The 24696-nt window shown below is 43.3% G+C and overlaps 3 protein-coding genes across 12 annotated transcripts; 1 reads left to right on the top strand and 2 right to left on the bottom strand.

Moving 5' to 3' along the window:
* Positions 1-942: 942 nt before the first annotated feature.
* On the top strand, positions 943-16466 carry LOC124342234 (protein-methionine sulfoxide oxidase mical3a-like). Of its 8 annotated transcripts, none has more exons than XM_046795203.1 (31): positions 943-1154; positions 1779-2058; positions 2227-2328; positions 3094-3301; positions 3393-3506; positions 3602-3703; positions 3776-4032; positions 4113-4710; positions 4787-5019; positions 5090-5212; positions 5270-5548; positions 5770-6048; positions 6531-6669; positions 6778-6917; positions 6994-7565; positions 7637-7885; positions 7952-8145; positions 8206-8309; positions 8373-9122; positions 9194-10135; positions 10214-10411; positions 10476-10752; positions 10822-11621; positions 11690-11890; positions 11953-12028; positions 12112-12322; positions 12403-12515; positions 12595-12768; positions 12998-13042; positions 13278-13392; positions 15465-16466. In XM_046795203.1, exons 2-31 carry the CDS (start codon positions 1867-1869, stop codon positions 15556-15558), a joined length of 7881 nt encoding a protein of 2626 aa, XP_046651159.1. In that variant the 5' UTR covers positions 943-1154; positions 1779-1866; the 3' UTR covers positions 15559-16466. The 8 variants fall into 8 exon arrangements, with proteins under 8 accessions (XP_046651159.1, XP_046651160.1, XP_046651158.1 ...); XM_046795204.1 differs by having other exon boundaries at positions 7634-7885; positions 10491-10752; XM_046795202.1 differs by having other exon boundaries at positions 7634-7885; positions 11693-11890.
* Positions 16467-16865: 399 nt separating this feature from the next.
* Positions 16866-19323, bottom strand: LOC124342237 (protein-cysteine N-palmitoyltransferase HHAT-like). 2 transcript variants are annotated; one of them, XM_046795211.1, is made up of 10 exons: positions 19114-19323; positions 18999-19043; positions 18557-18924; positions 18280-18483; positions 18068-18209; positions 17780-17999; positions 17601-17712; positions 17450-17539; positions 17240-17381; positions 16866-17183 (listed from the first exon to the last, which is right to left on the bottom strand). In XM_046795211.1, exons 2-10 carry the CDS (start codon positions 19024-19026, stop codon positions 17068-17070), a joined length of 1422 nt encoding a protein of 473 aa, XP_046651167.1. In that variant the 5' UTR covers positions 19027-19043; positions 19114-19323; the 3' UTR covers positions 16866-17067. The 2 variants fall into 2 exon arrangements, with proteins under 2 accessions (XP_046651167.1, XP_046651166.1); XM_046795210.1 differs by having other exon boundaries at positions 18999-19322.
* Positions 19324-19410: 87 nt separating this feature from the next.
* LOC124342236 lies at positions 19411-22286 on the bottom strand. 2 transcript variants are annotated; one of them, XM_046795208.1, is made up of 9 exons: positions 22060-22286; positions 21854-21991; positions 21639-21784; positions 21344-21570; positions 21113-21279; positions 20648-21056; positions 20311-20552; positions 19972-20220; positions 19411-19886 (listed from the first exon to the last, which is right to left on the bottom strand). In XM_046795208.1, the coding sequence occupies exons 1-9, from the start codon at positions 22153-22155 to the stop codon at positions 19434-19436; spliced, it is 2127 nt and encodes a 708-aa protein (XP_046651164.1). In that variant the 5' UTR covers positions 22156-22286; the 3' UTR covers positions 19411-19433. The 2 variants fall into 2 exon arrangements, with proteins under 2 accessions (XP_046651164.1, XP_046651165.1); XM_046795209.1 differs by having other exon boundaries at positions 21854-21985; positions 22060-22285.
* Between the last annotated feature and the right edge of the window lie 2410 nt (positions 22287-24696).

Raw genomic sequence — 24696 nt, 5'->3', positions numbered from 1 at the left:
CGGGCTTAAAAAATAAGACTTTTAAAAAAGGGAACTCCAGGCAATCTAATCTTGACTAGAAGATACGTATTCAATCACAAAACTGTCATGAGTCATGAGATGACCAGGTGATGATTCATTTTGTGCGGTTGAAATATAATTTCTCCTTCATCTGATAAAGGTAATCAAACATTCCGGATTATACTTCTATCATTATCTCGACGTCTCCGGCTGCCATCGTTAATTCCTAGTTTTATTTTTAATGTTTTCATTTCGAGTTTTAATATGTTTCCATTTATTTATGTATAGCAATTAGACAAAATATACAAACTACTTCTCGAGGAGAAGGAATTGAGGATCAAGTTTCGTTGACCGCAATTCGTAATCTCTAATCTTGATGGCCTTACAAAACAAACCAATTTCTTTAAGTAAAAAATGCCTAGAGTGGCTTTTCATTGTATTAAGAACCTGAAAAATGGAACGACAGAGAGATTATACCTTTATCGTTATATTCGCCTTTTGAATAGAATTGCAAACAACCGAATTATCCCGGTCGTTTGAAGACACACATTCAACGATGAGAATTGAAATACGGATTTTGGGGTTTTTCACGGTTCATGAGGGAAATTTGCGGTTGAATTGTCTTGTATTTTTTTCCCGGAAATTACTTTGAGTGGTGATTAAAAAGATCCTGTACATTGTGAAAGTATGTAAATGTCAGTCATGTGGTTATGAATTTTGGCTGATATCCTACAAGTGAATCAATAGTATAGCATTACGGATGTGAGCAAAATGCGATAAGCAAATGTAGAATGTTGGTTATTTTCCCCCCAAATTTCCCAAATTGCACAAGAAAATAAAAAAACTACGTGACAAAATTAGTTGTTGCTTTTGCGGATAGGTGGCATGAGAGTCGCACGAAATTTTAATTCAGGAGAAAAGGAGTTCCTCGCCCTTCTGCTTGTGTGAGAATTTTTCGTTAGTTGTGGTCGGCTCGTGCAACGAACGTGAACGCCCTACGCGATCGTGAAACTTTTTTTTTTATTATTTGTGAGACGAAGATACACTTTTGGTCCGAAGTTCCTGTCCATTTGGTGTATGTGTGTGTTCACGACATCTTCTTTGTCCAAGACCTTCTGTGTGTTGTGTGTGGTGGTGCTGTCAGTGGACTAAAGGTAAAATTAACTCTGAAATTCCTCTGTAGATAAAGCCATGTTTGTGAGATTGGAAACATGATAGAAGACATCAAGTTTCATCAGTCATATCATCACAAAAAAACGTAAATGATGGTTCATCCCTTCGGCCTTTTTTAGTCGGAAACGTTAAATGTAGTGTTGCATTGGATGAGGAAGGGCGATCCGTCTTCTGCTAGTCTTTTTGTGTGTGTGTGTCGAGCCGTTAAAAAAGAACACAACACACACAAAATATACGAAGAATAAAAAGCCTGTGCATGCAAGTTGACATTTATCTCTTATCAAAAAAGAAAAGATTGAACCCAATCTTGGGAGCCACACTAGAAAATGTTTTTGAAACTTCTTGGCCAATGAGAGAGATTGTTGGGAAAAGATTAGTAACAGTCAGGTGTGTCGTTCGACATATATTCTGAACGCACCCATATAAGGTCAGAAATCTTCCCTCCGGGCATCGATGAAGCTTGAAAAACTTGGGAAAAAAAGAAACGATTATCCCGTTGTGTAACCCGCGCTCGCCCGCCTAGGCACATTTGTGACTAAGAGGCTGTCCGGGATCGTGAGTTGCTCATTATTATTCACGAATCTATTGGTTTTCTTCTTTTGCAGCCGAGAGAAGAAAGAGGATGAAGCCACATTCGGCGGAGGATAATTAACGCCGAAAAAGAAAAAAACAAGGCCGTTGCAAACAACAAAAATGTACGCCAGCAGCAGCGGTGGTGGTGGTGTCGCTAGAGTGACCTCTCCTGATTCGGCACTGGCCTCGGATGTCTTCGACAAGTTCTGCAACGCTGTCACGTTCAAATCGATTCTGAGCCTGTACCGGCAGCTGTGTGATTTGCTCCGGCTAAAACCCACTTACTTCCCTCTTTTCTATCCCAAACTCAAGGTCAGTTATCATAACATAGTTTCGGTGACGCTTTTTAAATTCCCATTTGGACAAGAAAGTCCATTTGCTTCTTTTGGTCGTCGTCGTCGTGTCACCGATGATGGAGTGTTGACTCTTTTTTAATAGCTTGTTGTTTATTATTTTTTCTTTGATTCATTTCCCCGACAGGCAAAGTTACGCTCGTGGAAAGCCCAGGCGCTATGGAGTAAATTCGACAAACGGGCAGCTCATCGGTGCTACAATCGAGGAAGGCCTTGTTCAAACACACGGGTAAACACGATTTGAAAAATAATAATAATATATAAAAGACGGTTTTTCTCCTTTTGTATAATATCGGGTTTTGGTGGCGTGCCATTTGGAGCGCTCCTTATCAGCTCAGCGACATGTCCTCCAAGGAGGTTCCCTATATGGAGCGAGTGTCTTTGGATATCTCGTCTTCCCAACAGACGTTCATTGTGCTCTCATAATTCCGTCACGTACCAAAAGAAAAAAACGACTTAAAAAAGTTAATCTTCAAGGGCGATTCTCTCGGATGAATAATTTCCCCCTTCGGGAGTAAAAAACAGATTCCCTTTTTTCTTTCAAGTCGAGCCAGGATTTTTATTTTATTTTACACGCGTGTGCGTATGCACCCCTCGATCTTAAAAAACAAGGATCTATTTTCGTTGTTTGGCCAGCAGCCTCTTTCCGTTCCACTTTGGTTTTTTTGTCGGGACTCCCCCGAGTGTCTTCAACAGTTGGGAGGCTTTTCGCTGCTTTGAAACGGCGTAACCCCAGCGCGAGATTTTCTGTTTTTACACACACACACACACACAGATGGAATTGCAGTTGTGTAGTTTGTAACCTTTGCCAGAATCAATCGCCTGAGCTATTTTTCGCAACCAGGCCAGTCTGATAAGAGGTGACTGGACGGCGGCGGCGGCGGCCTTGTTTACATCAAGATGTTGTTGCCTGCTGGCTCATGTCTTTCATCACGATTCGGGGGGATGAGTCACGCGGACGACGACTGATGTCATTTTTTTCTTCCTTGTGTAGGTGCTGATCATCGGTGGCGGACCGTGCGGTTTACGGACGGCTATAGAAGCCCAGCTGCTCGGCGCCAAAGTTGTTGTGGTGGAAAAAAGAGACCGGTTCTCTCGCAACAACGTCCTGCATCTCTGGCCGTTCGTTATTCACGATCTGAGGGCGCTCGGTGCTAAGAAGTTTTTTGGCAAGTTCTGCGCCGGATCTATCGATCACATCAGTAATTAAATTGGACTTGTTCCTAGTTTTTTTCCATTGCGTCATCACTAGTCCCCCCTTCTTTTTTTTTGTGTGATAAATCCATTATTTAGGTATCCGCCAGCTGCAGTGCATTCTACTTAAAGTCGCTCTACTTCTGGGAGTTGAAATTCACGAGAACGTGACGTTTGAAGGACTCGCTGAGCCGCCAGAAGATCAGTCGATCAGTAAGTAGCAGCAGCAGCAGCTTTTTGCGTCTCAGAAATGTTATGAGACGTCAGTCTGGATTTTTATGTTTGTGTGTGTTTTGTTTCGTCAACAGAAATAGGTTGGAAGGCTAAAATTAGCCCGGCGGATCATCCAGTCTCGCAATATGAATTTGACGTGCTCATTGGTGCTGATGGCAAGAGAAACACATTGGACGGTATTATTGGAAACACTTAGCCTTGTCCTAAATTTCATTTCTGACGAACGAATTTTTAAAAATTTCTTTCAGGGTTCAAACGCAAGGAATTCCGTGGACGACTGGCCATTGCCATTACGGCCAATTTGGTTAACAAGAAATCGGAAGCCGAGGCACGCGTCGAAGAAATTTCGGGCGTGGCTTTCATTTTCAATCAAAAGTTCTTCAAAGAACTCAACGCCGTCACTGGCATCGACCTGGAAAACATCGTCTACTACAAAGACGAAACCCATTACTTTGTCATGACGGCCAAAAAGCAGTCGCTGCTCAGCAAAGGGGTCATTATTCAGGTATATAACATTTGGCAGCTATTCCAATCTTGGAATTCCATCCTTGAAAATCATTGACGTCTATACTTGTTATCTATTAGGACTTCCCGGACACGGTGAAGCTATTGTCGATCGAGAATGTTAATAAAGAGGCCCTGATGGACTATGCTCGTCAAGCGGCCGATTTCTCCACCAATTATCAGCTGCCACACTTGGACTTTGCCGTCAATCATTACGGCCAGCCGGATGTGGCCATGTTTGACTTCACTTCCATGTTTGCGGCCGAGAACGCTTCAAGGGTGCTAGAAAGACACGGCCACAAAATGCTCATGTGCCTGGTGGGTGACAGTTTACTGGAGCCGTTCTGGCCGACAGGCTCGGGATGTGCGCGTGGCTGGCTGAGCTCTTTCGACGCCTGCTGGGCCATCCACTCTTGGTCGAGTGGTCGGATGACTCCGCTGGAGGTCCTCGCCGAGCGAGAGTCCATTTACCGCCTGCTGGCTCAAACAACGCCCGAGAACCTGAACAAAGATTACAGTGCCTACACCGTCGAGCCTCAAACACGCTACCCCAATCTCAACATACGAACCTGTCTCGATATCCAGGTCAAATCACTCTACGACACGGATAACTTGGCCGAGCTGGCCAGACCTGTCAAAGCTCCCGTCGAGGAGGGAACTCGGAAAAGAACTAAACGACGTAAGATTAAGAAAAGTGAATTAACGTTGTTGGGATTAGACATTGTTGTTCATTTTTGATTTGTTTCTTTTTGCAGCCGACTCTTTCATTCACCCAGATACGTTATTGGTGTGGCTCAAGAAGCAGATTGCACTCTACGATATCACCATCACGGATATGACGAATTCATTTCAAGACGGCCTTGCCCTCTGTGCTATTATCCATCGATATCGCCCCGATCTACTGGATTTCGCCTCACTTGATCCAGCGAATGTGGCCGTTAATAACCAACTGGCTTTCGACATCCTTGAAGAACTTGGCGTTCTTCCTGTAAATACCTTTAATCGAACTATTGACCGGGAATCGGCATTAACGCACTCGATTTCTCTTTTTCTTTTAGGTGACCACCGGTTACGAAATGGCTCAGTTGGCCGTCCCTGACAAATTGTCCATGCTGTCCTATCTGACACAAGTTCACGAATTGTTCCGTGGGGAAATTCCTTGCGTCAAACAACCTAAAAGGGTCAGTAGTTTTTGCTATGAATCACGCAACAACATCAACAACTTTTTCTTTTCGCAGGAACTGACCGAGTCTGAGGAGGACATTTTGGGAGCAACTTCTCTGAAACGGCCAACTGCCATTTGTTCTGCCGGCCAATACCAACGCGCCGCAGCTCAGAGCAAAGTCACAACGCGAACGTCGACGTCCAGCAAGCGGAAAACGTTGGAACGCGTAGCGACGGCAGAGGCGCCCAGCAGCACACTCAACCGGACCGGAGGTGACCGCAACAAGGCCGACATGTCTTTGCGCAAAGCCCGCAAGCGTCGCAGTACCGACCGTTCCTTACACAACACCGCGGTAAGTGCTGATACTCGCCCCCCCCCACTGGCGGGCTTTTGTTTCTTTCCCATTCTGGTTATATTATATACACAGTGAACCGAACAATGGTAGTACATCCAACAAACAAAATCCCAAACGGGCCTGCGAGCTCATATTTTTCCCGGTTTGGCTGCGTGCCCAAATTTGGTGCGAAAATTGTATCCTCCTCACATGTTGTTAAACGTGCGTTGGGGGTTCAGGAACGCGGTCAAGTCCAGCAAGAGATAGCCGCAAACCGGTTGGACCGAAAGCAACGGGCGGCAGCTTTCCTGCGCCTCCGATTCGATAGAAGTATGCAGATGTTGCAAGCCGGTGGCGATCCGGACGACGAGCCGGGCGGATCCAGCAAGGCCACGGAAAGACAGATGAAGGCTGATCGCGACCTCCAGGATATTTCCCTATTCATTTACCGACTCGAGTCAGATTTCGAGGATAAGAGGTGCCGACTGGAGAAGATGTTGTCCGGTTTCAACCCCACCGTAAGCCTCCAAGGCAATATCTGTGCCTTTGTGCATCCACAACATGCTATCCACATTTTCATTTTTTGAATAGAAAGCATGACGCACAAGTTGAAGCAAGCCAGCAGTCGACGCGTTTGCTGTACAATCCTTTTTCTCCCACTTTCGTAACACACAAACCCCCTCCGGCTCCACGTGATTGGCAGTTGTTGTATTGTTGTCGGGAACCAACTATAGCTAGCCCCGAATTTCTAGACATGCATCTAACTCATCCATATTCAATCTGCCGGATTGAAAATATCTAACTCCCTTACCTCCCATGGCGAGCATGCCCAGTTTGAATACTAACTCGAGAGAGTGGCGCACGGTGTTTTCTTTTTTGTGTCTTGTGTACGTTCATTTGTTTTGCGCTGGAAAATGTTCGCCAAAGTTTGACGTCGCCGTGTTTCCGTTTGATCGATTGTCTTGTTTCTTAATTTTTCACTGGTTTCTCTGTTTTACAGGACCGCAATGCCAAGCCCGGCCGTGGTAGCGGTGCAGAAGGTAGCGAATCGCTGAGTAATAAAGTCCGTGATTTGGAAGCCAAGCTGAGAGGCAATCGCCCAACTGACAAGAAACCCAAAGATCTAATCCGAGCCATAGGTAACACAAAAATGACTTGTTGTTTGTTTTTAGTTTTCTTATCTTGTTGTCCTCGAGCTCGAAGATGAATTGCCATTTTCTTAACTTATTTCATGATTTATTTCGTAGGAAAATTGGATAGGAGCGACTGGCAACTTTCTGCTTTGGAGAAGAAGATTGAAGAGAACCAGACACCTGGTGGGGTGAAAGATCCGCACATGCACGATAACAAAGTTCCCAAATGGAACAGGGACGCGTTCACTGATAAGGTATCCCGATTTTTAATTTTGTGACATCTGGTCCCGTGTCGTCATATTTGTCTTTTTTCCTTTTTTTAAATTTTAGTTCGAAGCGATCAATCGCCGGATTCACGGTTTACCCGCAGAAGCCATCAACGAAAAGTACGTCAACCTGGAACGCGGTATGAAGCAGCTGGAGAGGAAGCTCAAAGAAGGCAGTGTGCTGGATACGGGCCATCGAGGCAGCAATAAGGTTTCCGCCATGGCTCAGCAGCTGTCCAAAAAGGTGCCGGAAGTGTCCAGTGTGAATGATCAGGCGGAATCTTTCAGACCCAAGCCGGTGCTCAATCTTCCTCAGCAAGGAGGCTCGGAGACGTGCCATTTCTGCAGCAAACGCGTCTACCTGATGGAACGCATGAGCGCCGAAGGTCGATTCTTCCATCGCGGCTGCTTCCGTTGCGAGTACTGCGCTTCGACGTTGCGACTCGGAGGCTACGCTTTCGTCCGCGACGACCTCCTCGGTGGCGTCTTTTTCTGTATGCCGCACGTGTCCATGTTGTACTACATGCGCAACAAAATTTTGACGGGCCGTAACGGCGAAACTTGCGTTGACGGCCAAATTGAACGAAGAATTGCCCAGCCCGTTGCTGCCCAACCAAACAATCAACTTCTCAACATGTAACTAAATTTCCGTCTTATTTATTTGATAGAAACCGTAGTAATATTTAAAAAATTAAATTTTTTAGTAGTGCGGATAAGCCAATCGTGTTTGAGCCGATCAAGAGCCCTCTAGTCCAGGCTGCTGTCCAGGCTGCCGATCTCGACTTCCGGCGAGATGGCACTCCGGAAAGAGTGGAATTTGAAAATTCCATCGCCGACGAGACGGCCAAAGAAGATCAACTGAGCGAAATCGACGAAGACGAATGGACTGACCACAATTTCGGCAATTCCGTCCATTCTGGTACGGAAGATGAAGCCTCTTCTTTGGACGATTCAAGGTACATTCCATCTTGTACTCCATTAAATTTTGGTGTGGTTATAAATCTGAGTGATCCTGTTTCTAGTTCCGACGATGACGAAGACGACGAGGAAGGAGGAGAAGAAGTTTCCAACGAAAATCTGATGGAATTTGACAGGCCTTTGACTGCAGACGAAACTCGAAGACTTGCCGAATCGTGGAAGAAACGCTATTCGACCGAAGCGTCCGATCGCAATCCACAGGAATGTCAAGAACCGCTTCACGAAAGCATTCCTGAAAGTACGTTTTGATTTAGAAGTTATATGCATCGAAAAAATATTGACAATTGGTTGAGCTTAGACGAAGAAGAAAACAACGTCCGGATTGATGTCCCGGCCTTCCCACTTGCATCCGAACCCATCCACAAGAAATCCAGTGAAGAAGCAACCAGTTCCGATACAGAGGTATAAACCTTTGAGTTTGCATCATTATCAGTTATTATATAACTGATTTGTTTGGTTTTACAGATGGGTTCCGATGAGGAGTTGGAATTGGAAGACGAAGAGGAGGACGATGAAGGAGAGTATGAAGAGGAGAGCGAATATGAGAATGGCGAAGAGGAGGAAGACGAAGATGATGAAGACGAAGAAGATGAAGAGGATGAAGAAGACGGCCGAGATTCTGCTACGGAAATTGAAACTGATTCTGAATTTGATCAAAACAGCAATGCCGATGTACGTTTAGGACTTCAAGGAATCCCTACTATCGTTGTCAACGAATCAGAGGCTGAGCAGTTGAAAAAGAGCACTGACCAGCTGGCAAATGGTAATGGATTGGACAGTCATCCGGTAGCGGAAGTGGAAGCCGAACCATTGGAACAGATGCCACCCACCAGATCCACGAAGGGAGATCCCAAACCCATCTACGTTGATCAGTACATATCACTTGAAAATGCTCGGCCACTCCAGCGGACGCTATCCCATGAAGATAGCAGAAATGCTGATTCGGCGACCGCACCTGGCCGTTCGGGAGTCTTGGCCTATTTGCGTCGCCACGAACAGCTGGAAAGGTCGCCTTCTACCGATATGGTGGCCTCTAAGAACTCGCTGGAACTCAAGAAAAAGTACATGATGGATTATGGAGGCTCTACAGGCTCGCTGGCACAAAAATCTGCTTCGACCACCAATCTCGATAGTAAGCTGAGGAGCTTTGTGGACACCATTTCCGAGGCCCAGAAAAAACTTAATCCGGCCCCTCAGCCCAGCGTTCCCATGCAGGTTGGAATTCGAAAATATTTTATTAAAGTGGTGATTTGACTTTGATTAAACATTTCTTGTTGTTTTAACAGGTGTTCTTACAGAACACGGCCAACATTTTCCAACCAGGGCCACGTCAAGTGCCAAACGTTTTACCCGTCGAAAAAACTAACGAACCTGCTGAACCGGTTCTCAGTATTCCAAAAGAAATCCCGCCAGAGGATTTGGAGTGTTTTGAAAAGGAACCTCCAACTCCGACCAACAGTGAACCCCCAGCTGAAGCGATTGCTGCAATCGAATCCGCTGAAATTGTAGCGGTCACGCCGAGCGACAGCGGCTCCGCCCAAACAAATGGAAACATCGCCAGCGAAGTCACTAGCAGTGACACCGAATCAGAAGAATCCAAGGAGGAATCTAATCGGGACGCAACTTCAGATTTCGACACGGATTCTGAAGCGGATTCATCCGAACCACCTTACGAAGCGCTCAACCAGTATGTTGCTTTGCCCAGTGTCGTCGTGGAAGAAGACGAAGAACCGGCCGTTGTAATCCTTCAGGACGTGCAAGAATTACAGTCGCCCGAGTCCACCGACGAAGCGCCACCACGACCACCCCCTCATCACCCGAAATTGGCAATGCAAGAGGATTTCGACTTGAGTCCATCCAGCGAAAAAGTTGATCTTCCAGAAAAACTCACGACCTGGGCGCGGTCGCTTTCTAAAGAATCGGTCGATTCTTCCAAATTTGCAATGACCGAGACGGAATTCTCCGACTGGGCCGATAACAGTTTAGGTGGCGATTTGGATGCCGAGCTCAACATTGACCCAGAGCCTGTCAAACAAACGGCAGCCAAAGAACAAGCTCGTCCATCAGAGACTCCAGCTGCAAAGCCTGTCGTTTCTGGCAACAATGGCTCTACCAATTTAGACGACATCGAATATGCCGATGACAGCGAGGAACGAGTTGTGGATTTCAAAGGCTACACTAATTTGGTCGAGGAAACTCCCACGCCAGAAAAACCAGACACTCCCGTGGTAATGCTACTTTTTTATAGCCTTTAAAAAAAGAAAAAGTGTTGTTGTTCACGTGTCAATTACGTGCTCGTTTTGTAGGCCGCCGAATCACCGGAAGTTCCCAGTTTGATGTTCAGTCGCATTAGAGACTCGATCGCAATGTCGCGTGACCGACAGTCACCTCTATTTTCACCCATCAAAGACGACCGCGTTCACAAAGAGATTCAACGTCGTATGCTGGAGAAGAAATACGAATCGTCACCGAATTTGGTCCGGAAGAAGGAAGCTATTTCTCAGGTATTTTATCTGCCCTTTTATTTTGCATGAACCACTCGTGTCTTATCGTGTGTGAACTAATTAGGAGCGTGAACGACAGGGTGACTTGGTGCGCGATATGGTCCTCAGTCGCATTCAGCGCACTAGTCCGGAGAAGACGAGGGAGCGTCGAGGATCTTACGGATCCATGACGCCCCCTGGATCTTCACGAGCTTCTCGATCCGATTCGGAGCCGAGGAGCACCATCACTCCAGATCGTCGAGACATCTTCGCAACACCTCACTCGTCTCTTCGATCCGTGGCGGAAGTGCCGCCGGTGCTTCACAGCGAATTCGTCACGCCGATGAGCAGCATCAAGAAAGGTAAAAAGAAAACATTCTGAACATTTTAAGTTGGCTGGGAATTTCACGGTGTCTTTGTTTTAATTCCAGATTCCGATAAAAACAACGAAGGTGGTCTGATGGCTGTGAAACGTGAATTGTTCGTATCGACACCGTCGATTAGACCGACTGACATTGGTGAATTCAAGACGCCCAATTTCAAAGAATGGCAAGATGCAAACAGACAACTTGATCGCCAAAATTCGGCTCGCATTGAGGCTCGAGCCAAAGCTCATGCCAAAGCTGATCAAGATCTGGGGTTGAGTCCACCGGATTATATCGAAAATCTGAAAGACAAGCTGCGCCGCAAGCCCAGCGTCGACGAGGATAGCAACCAAATGCTACCGGCCCGGACGCGCAGTTTCTCAGAACCGAACGTTGATGCCGACAAATCGTGGAATCTCCCAGTTCATCCCAATAATGTTGCCGGGCAGATTTCATCTGAAGTTGTCGATGTACCACCTGCCAAACCTCCAAGAATGATGGTGCATGCTCCGACTGTTGCTCCAGCCAACAAGGTGGAGTCTTCGCGAATCTCGGACACTACCTCGGCCGTTCAACCGTTCAATTCCGTATTGAAAAACTCCAAATCAATGTCGCAAATTGTTTCTCCTGCCGCTCCGGTCTTGCAACCTCCCAGTCCGCGGACAGATGTTATCGGCAGCATGTTTGTACAACAACACAACCGCCCGTCCTCATCCAGCCCGACAAGTCCACCACAAAGCCCACGATCCGTCGGGTCATCTAAATCCACCAGTTACCTGTGGGCCGGCCTTTCACCTGCCGAATCTCAAGCCAAACTGGACGCCGATTCTGCTGCTTCGACGTCTTCTCCATCGACAACGAACAATGTAAGACAAGTCTCATTTTTCACATCAAATGTCCGTAACGTCATTTCAATAATAATTTTCTTTTGCAGCAGGGCGTCAAGGTGAAGAAATCGAAAGACCGTGAGCGTCGACGCAGTATTATCCAGACGATTACCGGACTGTTTAGCAGCTCCAAGAAAGAAGAAAAGAAAGACGAACCAAAGGAAGTTGATTCCTCTCCCAGTAAGAAATCCAGCCCACCCAAGTTCCAGTTGCCGAAATTTTCGGGAAAGAAGGACAAATCTAACAAGGTATTTTTAATCCTACGTGAAAATCTTTGAAGTCTGTTCATAAAATATAAATAAAACATTAGGATAAATTGGCGTTGGATGACTCCTACGAAGAAGGTCGACTGCGAGCTGCTAGTTCTCCTGTCACGCCCAACAACGGTAAGAAAATCAACTGAATTTTCTACAAAACTCAATAAACTTTACCTTTCTAACCAACAATGTTCAATTGTTCACTTCTTCAGATGTAAAAGATGGTGTCAAACCACGAGCATCGTCTCTTCTCGCTAGTCCAACCTCGGGAAGTGAAGCCAATACTCCCACAACCAGTTTCGGCCTGGAACAGTACGGCGATTCGGCAGGAACTCCTACCGGAGCGTGGTCAGCTTTCTCTTCGAGTAGCAGGCGACAATCGAAGCAAGCCCGCCAAGTAGCGCGTCAAACGGAGTTAAAGAGGTACGATTTCTTGGTGCATAGCGGAACGAAGGTGAAGGGATCTCATTTTAATCATGTTCGATTTGCAATCATTTCGCCAGACTGCGCATGGCTCAATCTATACAGCGACAGCTGGAAGAAATTGAAGTGAAGCAAAAGGAACTGGAGGACCAAGGCGTCAGACTTGAAAGAACTTTACGTGGTGAAGAAGGAGGTGATTATTTTGAGCCATTTAGTTTCTTTTGTGTGTGTTTGAATGAATTCATTTCTATTTTTTAAATATTTTTTTCAAGGAGTGTCCGGCCGTGACGAGTCTGCCCTGATGCAGGAGTGGTTCCAGCTAGTCCACGAGAAGAACGCATTGAGTCGGTACGAGCAGGAGCTGATGGTTCGTGCTCGTGAACTTGAGCTGGAAGATAGACATGCCCGGCTTCAGATGGAGCTAAAGGATCGCATGTCATTGGATGGTATAGCGTAGACCCCTTCACACACGTTTTCACTTAGAAATGACCTCACATTCAACTAATAATCAACAGCTCCAAAGTTTTTTATTATTTTTTTTTAACGAACTAACTTATTCAGTAATTTTATTCATGAACGACTAATCGAGGGTGATCCACTTAACACATGTGTGCTCACACCTGCTTCACGCCACTGCTCTTAATTCAATTGTTTAAACCCCCATCCTTGTTTTAGACTGGGAAGACGACGTCTTTATCGCTGATGGCTCATTGGGGCCAGGTAGGATTGAATTGAGTCAAACACTGGCATCCGGTGATGATTGCATGAAAGAGCATGGAGGCGTGGCTTTTTCAAAAAATCTTGATAACAAATTTCGTCCTTGTATACCTTCAAATGCTATTTCTTTTTTGTGGTGGTCATAATGGCGATTCTACGTTCTTATTTTCATTCTAAAGTTCTATTTGTCAAACCACCGAGTTCATAATTTAATGCCAAGATTTCCATCATTTTGCAGAGACGGTGAAATCGCCAGCCGACGTGGACAAGGAGGGAGCCATTCTTTCCGAGATGCTGGAGATCGTGGAGCAGAAAGACTCGCTGCGCAGCATGCTCGAAGAGGACCGGCAAAGGTGGGCAGTCTTTTTGAACCTGATTGATCTGGCTCAAAGTAGTCTAGAGGATGATGTTTTCGCGCCTGACTCTGCGGATGAACAGGAAATCACAGATGAATCCGATGGGGAATGTCAAGCGTACTCGGACCAGATTCCGGCGCCCAAAGCTTCGGATTCCGAAGTCTGGGATATTCGGGACGGCCAGCCGGAAGCAATAGACAGCGATCTTGAAATCGAGGAGGAATTTGAGCACCTGTTCATCAATGACCATTCAGACACTTCTTCTCCCTGTACCGGCTCGATAAGCGATTTTCTCGAATCGGATTTAGTTGTATTAGATCCTATTGAACCCCCTGCGGAATTGCACGAACAACCGGCGCATCCAGCAAAGATTGCTTGGAGTCCGTCTGTCGAATTTGAGGGGAAAACTGTTGAATTGAACGAATTGGTTAGCCAAGAAGAAATTGACCTTTGGTCTGCCGTTGCCGTTGCCACCACCATCGAGAATGAAAACGCAATTGACGAACAAGAAGTTTTAGAATTTGATCAACTTGTCCAAGACTTGTCTGACGATGACGTGGCCAGTTTAGGTAGTTCCATCGAAGAGAAGCGCCCGGATTCGATGGAATTTGAAAGCCAGACGATCGAGTTGACGGACCTTAATAGTCAAGGTGAAACCGAGTTCTGGTCCGGCAATGACGACGACTCGGCAGCCAACAGTGATTTTGAACGGCCTCTGAGCTCGGACGGAACTGATTACGAATACTTTTATGAGCAACGGCAAAGCATGGCTGCAGACGTGAAACAAAGGAAAACCTCTGAAATTCTTCGGGAGAAAGTCGAAGTCTTTGACGAGCTGGACAGAAAGGCGCGGAAGCGCGTCGAGGCCGTCGAAGAGGAGAACGATTGGGGCACGCTCGGAGTTAAATTTGAGAACCGCGGTGTGGTGCGCGATCTTGTTTGGATGTGGGAGTACAACCATTTGCAACAAAGTGGCCGCCGAGGGGTCTACCCTGATCTGGACGAGCGTCCAAAGACGAAGGGAAAGAAAGACGATCGGTCAAGTAGCCGGAACGACCTCGAATCAAACCCGCAGCAACAGACACAAGAGCCACCTCAAAAAACCAGGAAGAAAAGAAAGAAAATCGTTCCAGAAATGGAATTGGAGAGGAGAACAATTTGCTCATCCGATCCAGCCGGCGGATGGGCGTGGTGGCAGATTGGCATCCTTTTCTGGCTGACGGTCTTCTCGTTTTTCATCTTGTCGGCACTTCCGGCCGACAGTTGGCCCTCATTCTTTTGATAGCACATTTCTTTTTTTTTCCTCCTCCCGTTGTTTCACACATTCTTTTGTTTCTCCTCGCTCTCTGTTATTTTCCTTATTTAATTCTTTAATAGTGGTTGTGGTTTCGTTTCACTGCCGTTCTTCCCGCTCTTCGTTTTCCTTACCCAGTAGTAGTAGTAGCTTTACCTTCTCTGTTATTATGCTTATTCTTTCAAATCGACCTGCGCTCAAATTTCTTTTTTCTACGTTACCTGACAATGTTTTAAAGTCGGCCTCCGGGAGAATTTTTTTTTTTTTTGTTTTGTTTCTAATCTTAGTCAATCCTACCGGTAAATCTTATTATCTTATTCTTTATTTTGCGTCCCGTCTGAATCGTTTTCTATTTTGGGCTTTTCAACCACCAAATGTGTCTGACGAGCCAAGTGAAGTTAATATCCGAATTGCTTGATTGGGATGCCAAAATGACATGCAATCTAGTCTAACTAGAAACTATCTGCTGGATAAAAACAAGCGCAAAAAAGAAAAGAAAAATCCATCCCCAAAGAATCGAGTTGTAATCGTAACGCCGTGAAACAGTCCGATCAGCTTTTAAAAATCGCCGTTCAATATTGCCTTGAAATAATCTTCGTGTCCGTTAATTTTGTTTTCTTGTAATTTAAATTTAGAATAGTGAAGTGTGCTTTTATCATTTGCCTGTAAGCGCTTTTGAAGGAATAAGCAGTCGAAGATAATTTAGACTTGTCAGAGACACAATTAACCGGAAGCAACCTCTTTCTCTTGTGTTGTCTGGCTCTCCCCATTGCAGGTACCGTGAAGAGGACAAAGACCTGGAAACTCAAATGCTTGCCAAAGGCTTGCGGCTAGCTACGCTTCGCCAACGAAAGGAATCCCAAGTCTGATGATTATGAAACCGTCTAAAACACCACGTTTTAAAGAGGAGGATGTTTGTAAACATTTGAATTTTTTTTTCCCTTTTATTTCTATCCTCCTCTCTTATTATCGAGTCTCTTCTGTCCATGGGATTCCATCCGTTCTGCGTAAGAACACCTCGACTTAAAACAAAAGTAGTCAATTTTTTTTTGTCAAAATTTTTTTCATGAGAGGCCGCTTCCAAAACGTTGGTTAAATTGCTAGTCATTCATTGAAATGAATTGAGCCTTTGGACTGAAAAATGAGATTCACGCAGTCTGCGCTCCTTGGTGGCTGTCTTAAAAAAAAAAAAAAAAACACATAACCTTGTTTGATGGAATAATAACTTTGTTAACAACAATTTTTTGGGGGCTAGACGTACGTGAGGGGGGTGGTTATTAATGATTATCAGCCAACCGTGGATAACGCGTGCTGTAAGATGGGGTGGCGGCATTATCAGTGATAATAACTCATCAATTTGTGCATGTTGTTGAGCTTTTTTTCCTGTTTGTTGAATTAACGCCGACAAAAACTCGATAAATTGTTTCATTTCTCCCCTCCCTCGAAGAGAGTGTGCGTGTTGTGCAATGCTTTTGGCAGCTGGACCTCATTGTTTTTCATGTCATTCATGAACCGAAGTGAAGTTACCTTTTTTTTAACCTGCCTTTTTCTGTTTCTCGTTATATATCCTCTTTTATGGTTTTTCTGTATCCGTCGCTTTTCAACTTAACCAAACGATTTACTTCTTCGTATATACCTTCATGAAACAAACTGACTGATCAAATGTTTCCCTTTTTGTCTTTTGTTCCTGATCGATTCGGACTTACCATGAGATTGATACTCCTTAAATTTTTGTTTTTTCCCCCCTTATTTGTTTGTTTCATCCTTTTTTGAAAAACAAATTAAACATTGCCGAGTGCTAAAAAGATTGGCTTTGCCGTCATGCCTTGTATGACTTATGCAAGCAGACCCTCCCAAATATACATGACATCATTCGATCCTGAAACGAAATTATAATCATTTTAAAAAACATTTGTATATTCGTCTGAGCGATCGGATAAGACGACTTGTTAATACAGCAAAGATGTATCAATCACTTTCGTTTGTCTCGCTCCTGTCCTTGTATACCTAAAACTAGACAAATATTTTAAATTTCCAGGACGACGGGTGTCTCTGGTGCCTAAGACGACGAAATATCTCCACTTGTCACGTCAAGGTTAAAACGTCCAGACACATAAAAAATTATGCTAAGCAACTGTGATTGCTATGGTTTGATTATATCATTTTAAGGCAGTTATTCAATTTTGAATTTTATTTCTGGTTATCACTATCACGGAACGGGTTAGATAGTGCTTTCCATCCGCAGTTTTTCTTAATTTATTCATTCAAATGGTTTCGAATGAGAATTAGGAAAAGTGAAGGGAATCAACGAAAAATCAATAACAAATTTACTGGCAAAGATAACTAATTGCACTTTTTCTAAATTCATTGACCTGAAATTAGTCTCGATGTGCTTGACAAATGAGATTCTTTTTACTGCGACGACTTAGAGCCATGGAGACGTGACAGCAGCAATACATGACCATTACAATACACAGGAGCCTCAAGATTCCGCCTGTGAAAAAGCGTGGATAATAAATGCATTTCAATGCACCAATCAATTATGAATACCTTCGTAAACAGCTTTTTGGGCCAAGACGTAGCCAACTTTGGCATCCGTAAAGAAACAAAAATTGGAAAGTGCTGACACGAGGAGAAGTGGTGAAGCTACAGCTGCTTGGAAACGTAGCCAATTGGGCGTGGACCAGTTTGCCTGTCAGAATACCAACAAAAATTTATTCTATTACATAACATGAACATCAGCTCCGTTCAAGTCCGTACTTTCCAATTTGCAATAGGCCAGCAAGTAGAGGAATATTTGGCCATTGTTTCCAGACAAATGCCAAAGTAATTTGACACACACCAAATCACCTAAGTAACAATAACAATTTAAACCATTGGAAAATCTAGAGATAACTAGAAAAGGTTGTACCACTGCAGTTGAAGCTCCATGCCATATACAGACAAAACCAAAACATAAAGCCGTTCCCATCAACTTCGCCCAGACTTTGTCTGAAGTCCCTTTGAATGGAATGTAGATGTAACTAAGAAATAAAATGAAGTAAAATCAATTACAAAATGAAATTTATAATTAAGCTTATGGTTTTTTACTGCAGCATGAAATTGTACAGTCCTCGATCAAAATCGCGCCACATTTGGGAATAGAGATGAATTCGTCCTACACATTTGGGAGGAGGAGGTGAATCAATATGATCCAATTTCGCCAATGAGGATGGCAATCCGTACAAAACCAAATATTTGGTCATGAAAAACTGCCCAAGCGTGTAACCGAGTCCTGCAGCCGACCAAATATCCAAGTGCCGAACAATTCCTGGTAACGAAAGAATTGTGATGCTACTGCACTGCTGTATTATAGTAAAATCAAAATGATGAAAATACCAATGTGATACTGCAACGCGCTATGATAAAAATAATGTAAGGCAAACTGGTGAAAGAACCACCAAAAGAGGTAGCGCGCGATGAGTGCTATGCTCCTAGTTACGTGAATTAAACTACAATTCTGACTCACAGGATTTTCTAGCTTCAAAAAGGGAAAGAAATACAAAATTCTTCAGAATCATGAAACTGTTAAATACAGATGTTGTACTTACAGATGTTTTAAAATCCCGATAAAGCATTAACGGCCCCGTTGGCAATAAGGGAAGATAGAAGCAATAGTGGTAAAACTTCACAAATCTATTTTTGTAAGCATCGGAGCGACTATCAACCAAATAACTGATTGAACGAGCATGAGTCCATGCCAGAATTACCGTGAATAAATACTCTTGAGTAGAATTATCTTCAAATAGATCTGTCTTTCATTCAAAGTCTGTTTTTAACTTCAATGAATAACTTGTAATAATTTAATTCAAGATTATCTATACTTACTTTGAGCTCTGAGAATAAAGAAGAGTGCAATGTAAGTGTAAAGCTTATACAGACAAGCCAAACAAAAGCTAATGAAAAGAATTTTAAAATCCATAGGAATAGCACTGGTTGGATAAACATGAAGACTGTTAGTTGCAGTCCAAGCATGCTCCATAGCCAACAAAAAGACATGGCTGTACTGATTATAGATACTGATTGTGGATACTTTCTTTTGATTGTCAAACTAATGATTAGGTATGGGATGACAAATTTTAACCACTTAAAAAAAATGGGAGTCCACATTTTCCATTCGAAGTCAGCTGTATCTACCTGACGACCAATCCATTTCCAGCCAGAGACCAGATCTTCTGCAAGATATTGGGAAAATCCTAGTTTATAAAAAGGAAATCATTGAAATAGCAACTGGTTTTTAACTTAAATAAAATAATTTTATATTTTTTACTGTCACTGGCTAAATGAAACTGATACATGGAGTAGAGCACCGATCCTGTCCATGTAAGGACATAAATAGTTAACTCTATTGAACTTTGATCTGTCATTTCATATGATTTAAATACACAGAATTTTTGACGTCCTATTTATTTGAAAGCTCTCCGCGCCAACTCAAAGCAAATGTATTGTCATCCGTTGATCCGAATCGTTTGTTATTGTTTTATACATGGTTTGAGTTCGTCGTCTGCAACAACGTTGCCAAGCACACAGCCACACACAAAAAAAACTGAGCGAGAAGCGGGTAGGGTCTGAATTTGCTGGTCGTTTTCCAAATGTAAGGGAAGCGAAGCAATTAAAGTTGTGTTTACCTTCAAATTGAAATAGCATGAAAGCAGAAATAGGAAAAAACAATAAAATAAACATTCAAATTCAAATGCATTGTAATTCACAATGGTCGAGATCTGTTATTTACACGCACAAGACAAGCTCCGTTCTGCACAGGATTAGTTTTCCCCCCAAATATTACAATCATCATTCCATTCACAGAAACTCCATGGTATATTTCTACAATGGCTTTGTCTAGATCTTTCAATTTCGCTTTGCAGTCCAGCTCTCCTTTTTCCAAAGAAGTATGAACAAGGGTGAAGTTGTTGTTGAAACGTGAACGTGATGTTACTGTTACGGCTTCATTTAAATCACTAGCAACGAGCATTTGAACAGGCTCTGCCAATGATTCTTCATCTTTTTTTCTCTTGACAACAGCCGAATTGAGTTTAAGTAATCCTGGGCGATAAGACTTTTCTACAGAAGGGTGTGTGGTGATTAACGTTGCACTCTTGTTGTGACTTTGAATGAAAGTAAAGAGCTTCATATGAATGAGATTATCCTGGTTATTTCCCTGTAAATAGAACACGTGAATCAAATTATCCACGCAACTCACGCAAATGTGTACACTGTGTTATACGGTGTGAAATTAAACGAACCTCCGCTGACGAATGAGGAAAGGAATCCCTAATTAGAATAACATCTCCAAATTCTGTTCCCATTTTCATCTTCTTTTGTACTAGCTCCATTGCAGCAATTGCATCTTCTGTCGGGTCATGACCATCTGAAGAATCCTGAATGCGACGGCCACAGAATGAAGCCGCCAACACTTTGAGTTTGCTTTTGAAGGAACGCGTGCCGGTCATATTGAAAATCACGGAAGTGTCGATGATGTACGGATGAAACATCTGTCAATAACAAGAATTTAGTTCCATAACAATATTTCTCAAATTAACGAAGAAAAATAAGCTTTTTTTAGTTGAATAACAACACCATACTTTTAAGGCTTTTAAATCAGACTGTAGAGATTGGCCAACAAGAATGGCGTCAGAAGGTAACAAATTTCGTAAATCCTGCTGAACATCAGAAGGGGTCTTCTTAACATCCAGGAGTAACTCTTCGGTAATTCCCGAATATCTCGTAAGGTAATCCGCAATCGCCAAATCTGGTTTGACGTAAGTGTGATATAAAGTTTTCAAATTTTCATCAACAACAGCCACGCGAGCCAAACCATATGATCCTATAGTTAGAAACAAGAAAATTCTAATGATGTATGCGATACAAATGTAGGGAAGGAGGGCATGATCACTCTAATATTGAGCAAAAAATATTTACCATCAACACAAGTGCACCATTCGCAGTCTATCGAAAACATGGGCGACTGATCAGTGACAGGATCGTATTCATTCTGAGTGAAAACAAAATTGCAACACTCTTCGTTGCCAGGCAAAGGATACAGTTCGGAGATAAGTTGAGAGGCGTTTAACAACAACTCAAGTCGACTACATTTGCTTTTGTCTTCCTGGGTAATGATATCTAAACATGTACCGCCGTTTGAAGACGTTACTTCATTCAAATTAGCCTGCTCCTGTACTCTTGAGGCTACATCAGTTTTTATCAGATCTGATTCGTTGCACTGCCTTTTTTCCTCACTCATCACATCACCCGTCACTACATTTCCCTCTTCGGTGTTATTCGACAAGCAGTTCCTACTTGTTTTTTCTCCATCTCTTTCGGTTTTTGCCTGTGAAGAAAACAAATTTAGATTTATTATCACTTGGAAGTATAATTTCAACTCACCTCTGTTGTTTTTTCTTTCAATCCTGAAACAATTTGTTCTGAATTTATAGTTGGAATCTCTGATGAATGGCTTTCAGCAGATAATTTATCAGTATTTTCTTGAACTGGTGAGTCAGTAACTCCATATATGTACCCATCCTTACAGGCAGCTTGCAAGGAAGGATAGCCTGGAAATTCAATAGAGATTCTAGATCATTAGATGTTGGGCAAAAATTACCTACTTTAACTCACCTTCCATTACTCTTCTCTTCATTGCATAACTGAGTGGTACATAGGCTAAGGCAAGATCAAGACTAAAGCCATCACTTGCTGGATTACTCATTTCTACTACATCTTCAAAAATTTTCAGAGTCCCTGAGAAAACATCAGTATTATTTTCTAACTCATCCACTGATACATCTTCAACAATCAAAATCAGTGTTTGTGTCAGGTTATTCCATTTGTTAAGACTGCACCACCTGACAATTTTTCAAACAGATTTCACAGATTAATGTCATTACAGTTCAGATTCAATTACTTTACTTACTTATAGTGGTCATAGCGGGAATCCCCAATAATAGTATACAAGAAAAGGGTTTGCACATCAGTCACAAGAACAGGAATGCGAGAAGCCTTGGGGACATTCAAACTGGCAGTGAGGCCTAATTGAACAAGTCTAAATACAGGGGTATACTAAGAAAACTGAATTTGATAAAAGTTTTGACTCAAGAAACTAACTTTAAATAAAAAATAAATGATTACCTGTGTCAATCTGTTTCTTTCCCTGAGTTTCGTCCTAAGTGCTTTGTATTCTTCGTCACTCAACTGACTCAACTGCAACTGCTTCTCTGGTGGCTCATCTCCTTGTTCTTCTTTCTGTGCACTCGTTATTTCCTGGAAACAAACGACAATCACAATAAAGCATACCTGCAAGGCTGCAACACGATATCTGTATGCCTCACAATTACCTCTGGCTTTTCGTCGACTTTGAAAATTGCTGCAACTCGGGATTTACGTCGCTCAATCCGTGCAGCTCTTTTCCTTGACATCACTTCACCACTCATTTTCTTTTGAAACAAGACCAGCGAAAATGTGTAAATTACAATCTATTTGATTTATTTCACTGTCAGTTCTCAGTTGCACATGGCACTGCATGCTGTTTGTAAAGATATTTTCGTCTGCTATCCATATTCCATGGAGGCAGAAAGAAGGAGGAGCAACTCTTCGTTAACCCGCCCTAGTCGCACTAAAACTGCCTGCTACGTATTTGACTCAGACTATTTCAACGGATTCATGAATCGTCAAAAACGCAAACCGATGCTAATTAAAAAACTAATAATAACTAATTGTAATTGCTTCAATAACTGAACCAGTCTGATTTAGGCTCGTCTGAAAAACAGAAAAATTATAGGCGTGTCGTGTGCGGTTAAGCAAGTACTAGTAAACTTGCAATAAACGATTCGAAACGATTCAATTGGACGATGTTTAATGTAGTAAGTCGAAACCTTTTTTGGTGGGCCTATTTGAAGACACCAATCTGTGTGCCGTTTATGCTAGTCGTGTCTCACCATCATCATGCCCAAAAGGATATTCAGCTAGCACGTCGCATCCGAGGATAGAAATTCAAAAGCTTATAATTCCTTTTCTTCTTTCTCTTCCAAGCAATAATTCCTTTTCTTTTCTTCTATTCTCAAATATTCTCGCTTAGCTTCTTGCCCTGCTGCACTCATCATTGCATCGGCCCAGTCCGGTCCGTCCGGTCATCAATTTGAGAGATTGGGACTCGGATCATTACCACAAGTTTACTTCACTATTGAGGCTCGCACTCTGGAGGAATTTTGGCCGTCGAAGTGGACGGAATTATCCAACGAGCTGTCCGCCATCGACTTGCAAAATCAAATGCGAAGAATCCGTCAGTCGTTATACACTCCTCGAGTCGCGGGAAATTTACACAAGGTTTTGCACTGCTGGACTCACAGGAATGTGTTCGCACTATACGGTCGAAGAAGCACATCATCAGCATCTTGAAAGAGTTGTTCAGCTGCTGGGATAACTAGCCTACTGCAGCTCTTGAGTGACAACGAAGAACTGCTGCGACGGACGTATAGCAACACCAATTAACACACCAAAAGCTGGCTAATAAGCTCGCTAATAAGGTTTTCCAGCAGTGAAACCGTGTCGCTGGAATCAGCAGCATCGAAGGCCGTTTTGAATGATGAGTGGACATCAGCTTGTTGGTCCAGGCCTTGCGTCACAGTCCATTGGCTTCTGCTGCTAGTGGACAACGTCAACCTGTGCAGTTCTTCTGTTCTCGATTGACTCAACGAACTCCTGGACCCCGGCGGCCATCTGCTGGGCTTGTGCGAGCGGCGTGTCGTCATATCCCCACACAATATCCTAGTCGTCAAACCTTATCCGCAATTCTGGTTAGCCCTGCTGGAGTAGGCTACTCTGACACTGCATCAACATCAACAGATTCTTCTTCATTTCCATCAGTGGGGTTGTGTCACGGATCATGGCTTATCAGCAGACGGAACTCTTTCAGGCGGCTTCGGTGATGGTGACCACCCATCAGCGATTGAAAATGTTTACCCGTTACATCATGTTCTCGCTGCCGGTAGCTATAGCCCCGTACTGGCAGCTATGTTTCAGCATTATTTTAAACAAAAATAAGGCCTGCGAGAAATTAGGCCTACGGATATTGAGCGTTCTCACGCATTCTCATTGCGAAACTACTTTTTTTCATATGCAAAATTGGGCTTGTTATTGGTGATGAATTTAATTCCCCTGATGTTTTGAAAGGGCGTTTAACCCCGAAATAGTTGACAAGTTTTTAAAAAGTGTAGGTTTCAAATTTCCTATAGCTACAAACGCTATTATGCCCAAACAAATATTGCGTGATCCAAATAGAATATTAAATAGCCCTGGGGAAATTTTATTGGTTCCTCCTCCTTTATTTAATGAATAAAGACTGTAATATTTGTAATCAAACGTCTTACGTACGTTTGATTATTGTTAGGCGGTCCACCTCTCCCTGAATACCCTATTCAAGTGAGTGTACGCGGTTATATCGCCCGCATCCTATATTAGGCTACATGGCGTCATTTAAATACTCCTGGATCATGGTATTTACGCTTTCGTTTCGGAAAATATTCGATGCTGGCTGAGACTGCATCATCACGGCTTTGTATAGTATCAAGACAACCGCAGCATGCATGCATGCTGTCAAACACCCAGACAAACGAGTACTTCAGTACTTACAGTATCTCAGCACTTACAGCATCTTCAGTACTTAGTAGTATTTCAAATGGCATTTTTCAGATGCCATTGAAAACTCGAATCACCCAGGTGTGTTATTCCCTCACAGTCCAGTGTACAGCTAAGTAGAAGAGTCAAAACTGACAAACTCGAGAGGATCCAGCTTCTTCTCGACACTAAATAGCAAACACTTAATCTTGATTGAAAAAACATGACATAGCACTGACTCGCATGCCTGACTCTCTCGGTGACAGCAGCCAATTCAACTACTCTGCTTACTCTGCTGCATTTCTTCAATATAAGGCCAATTTTCAATTATTAGGTCGTAAGTCTCCTTATAACTCTTA

This window comes from Daphnia pulicaria, chromosome 6, assembly GCF_021234035.1.
Source record: "Daphnia pulicaria isolate SC F1-1A chromosome 6, SC_F0-13Bv2, whole genome shotgun sequence".
Classification (NCBI taxonomy): domain Eukaryota; kingdom Metazoa; phylum Arthropoda; class Branchiopoda; order Diplostraca; family Daphniidae; genus Daphnia; species Daphnia pulicaria.
This window is presented reverse-complemented; position numbering and strand designations above follow the sequence as displayed.

Bases quoted from the DNA above. Each gene is read 5' to 3' on its own strand.
- LOC124342236 (XM_046795208.1), bottom strand. From the start codon at position 22,155: ATGAGTGGTGAAGTGATGTCAAGGAAAAGAGCTGCACGGATTGAGCGA. The intron at 21,992-22,059 runs GTAATTGTGAGG...ATTGTCGTTTGT, and splicing joins AAGTCGACGAAAAGCCAGAG to TTCCAGGAAATAACGAGTGC. The intron at 19,887-19,971 runs GTTCGTTTAATT...TTCTATTTACAG, and splicing joins TTCCTCATTCGTCAGCGGAG to GGAAATAACCAGGATAATCT.
- LOC124342234 (XM_046795200.1), top strand. From the start codon at position 1,867: ATGTACGCCAGCAGCAGCGGTGGTGGTGGTGTCGCTAGAGTGACCTCT. The intron at 3,302-3,392 runs GTAATTAAATTG...TCCATTATTTAG, and splicing joins CGGATCTATCGATCACATCA to GTATCCGCCAGCTGCAGTGC. The intron at 8,310-8,372 runs GTATAAACCTTT...TTGGTTTTACAG, and splicing joins CAACCAGTTCCGATACAGAG to ATGGGTTCCGATGAGGAGTT.
- LOC124342237 (XM_046795210.1), bottom strand. From the start codon at position 19,095: ATGACAGATCAAAGTTCAATAGAGTTAACTATTTATGTCCTTACATGG. The intron at 18,484-18,556 runs GTAAGTATAGAT...TTTGAATGAAAG, and splicing joins CTTTATTCTCAGAGCTCAAA to ACAGATCTATTTGAAGATAA. The intron at 18,000-18,067 runs GTATTTTCATCA...TTTCGTTACCAG, and splicing joins CGCGTTGCAGTATCACATTG to GAATTGTTCGGCACTTGGAT.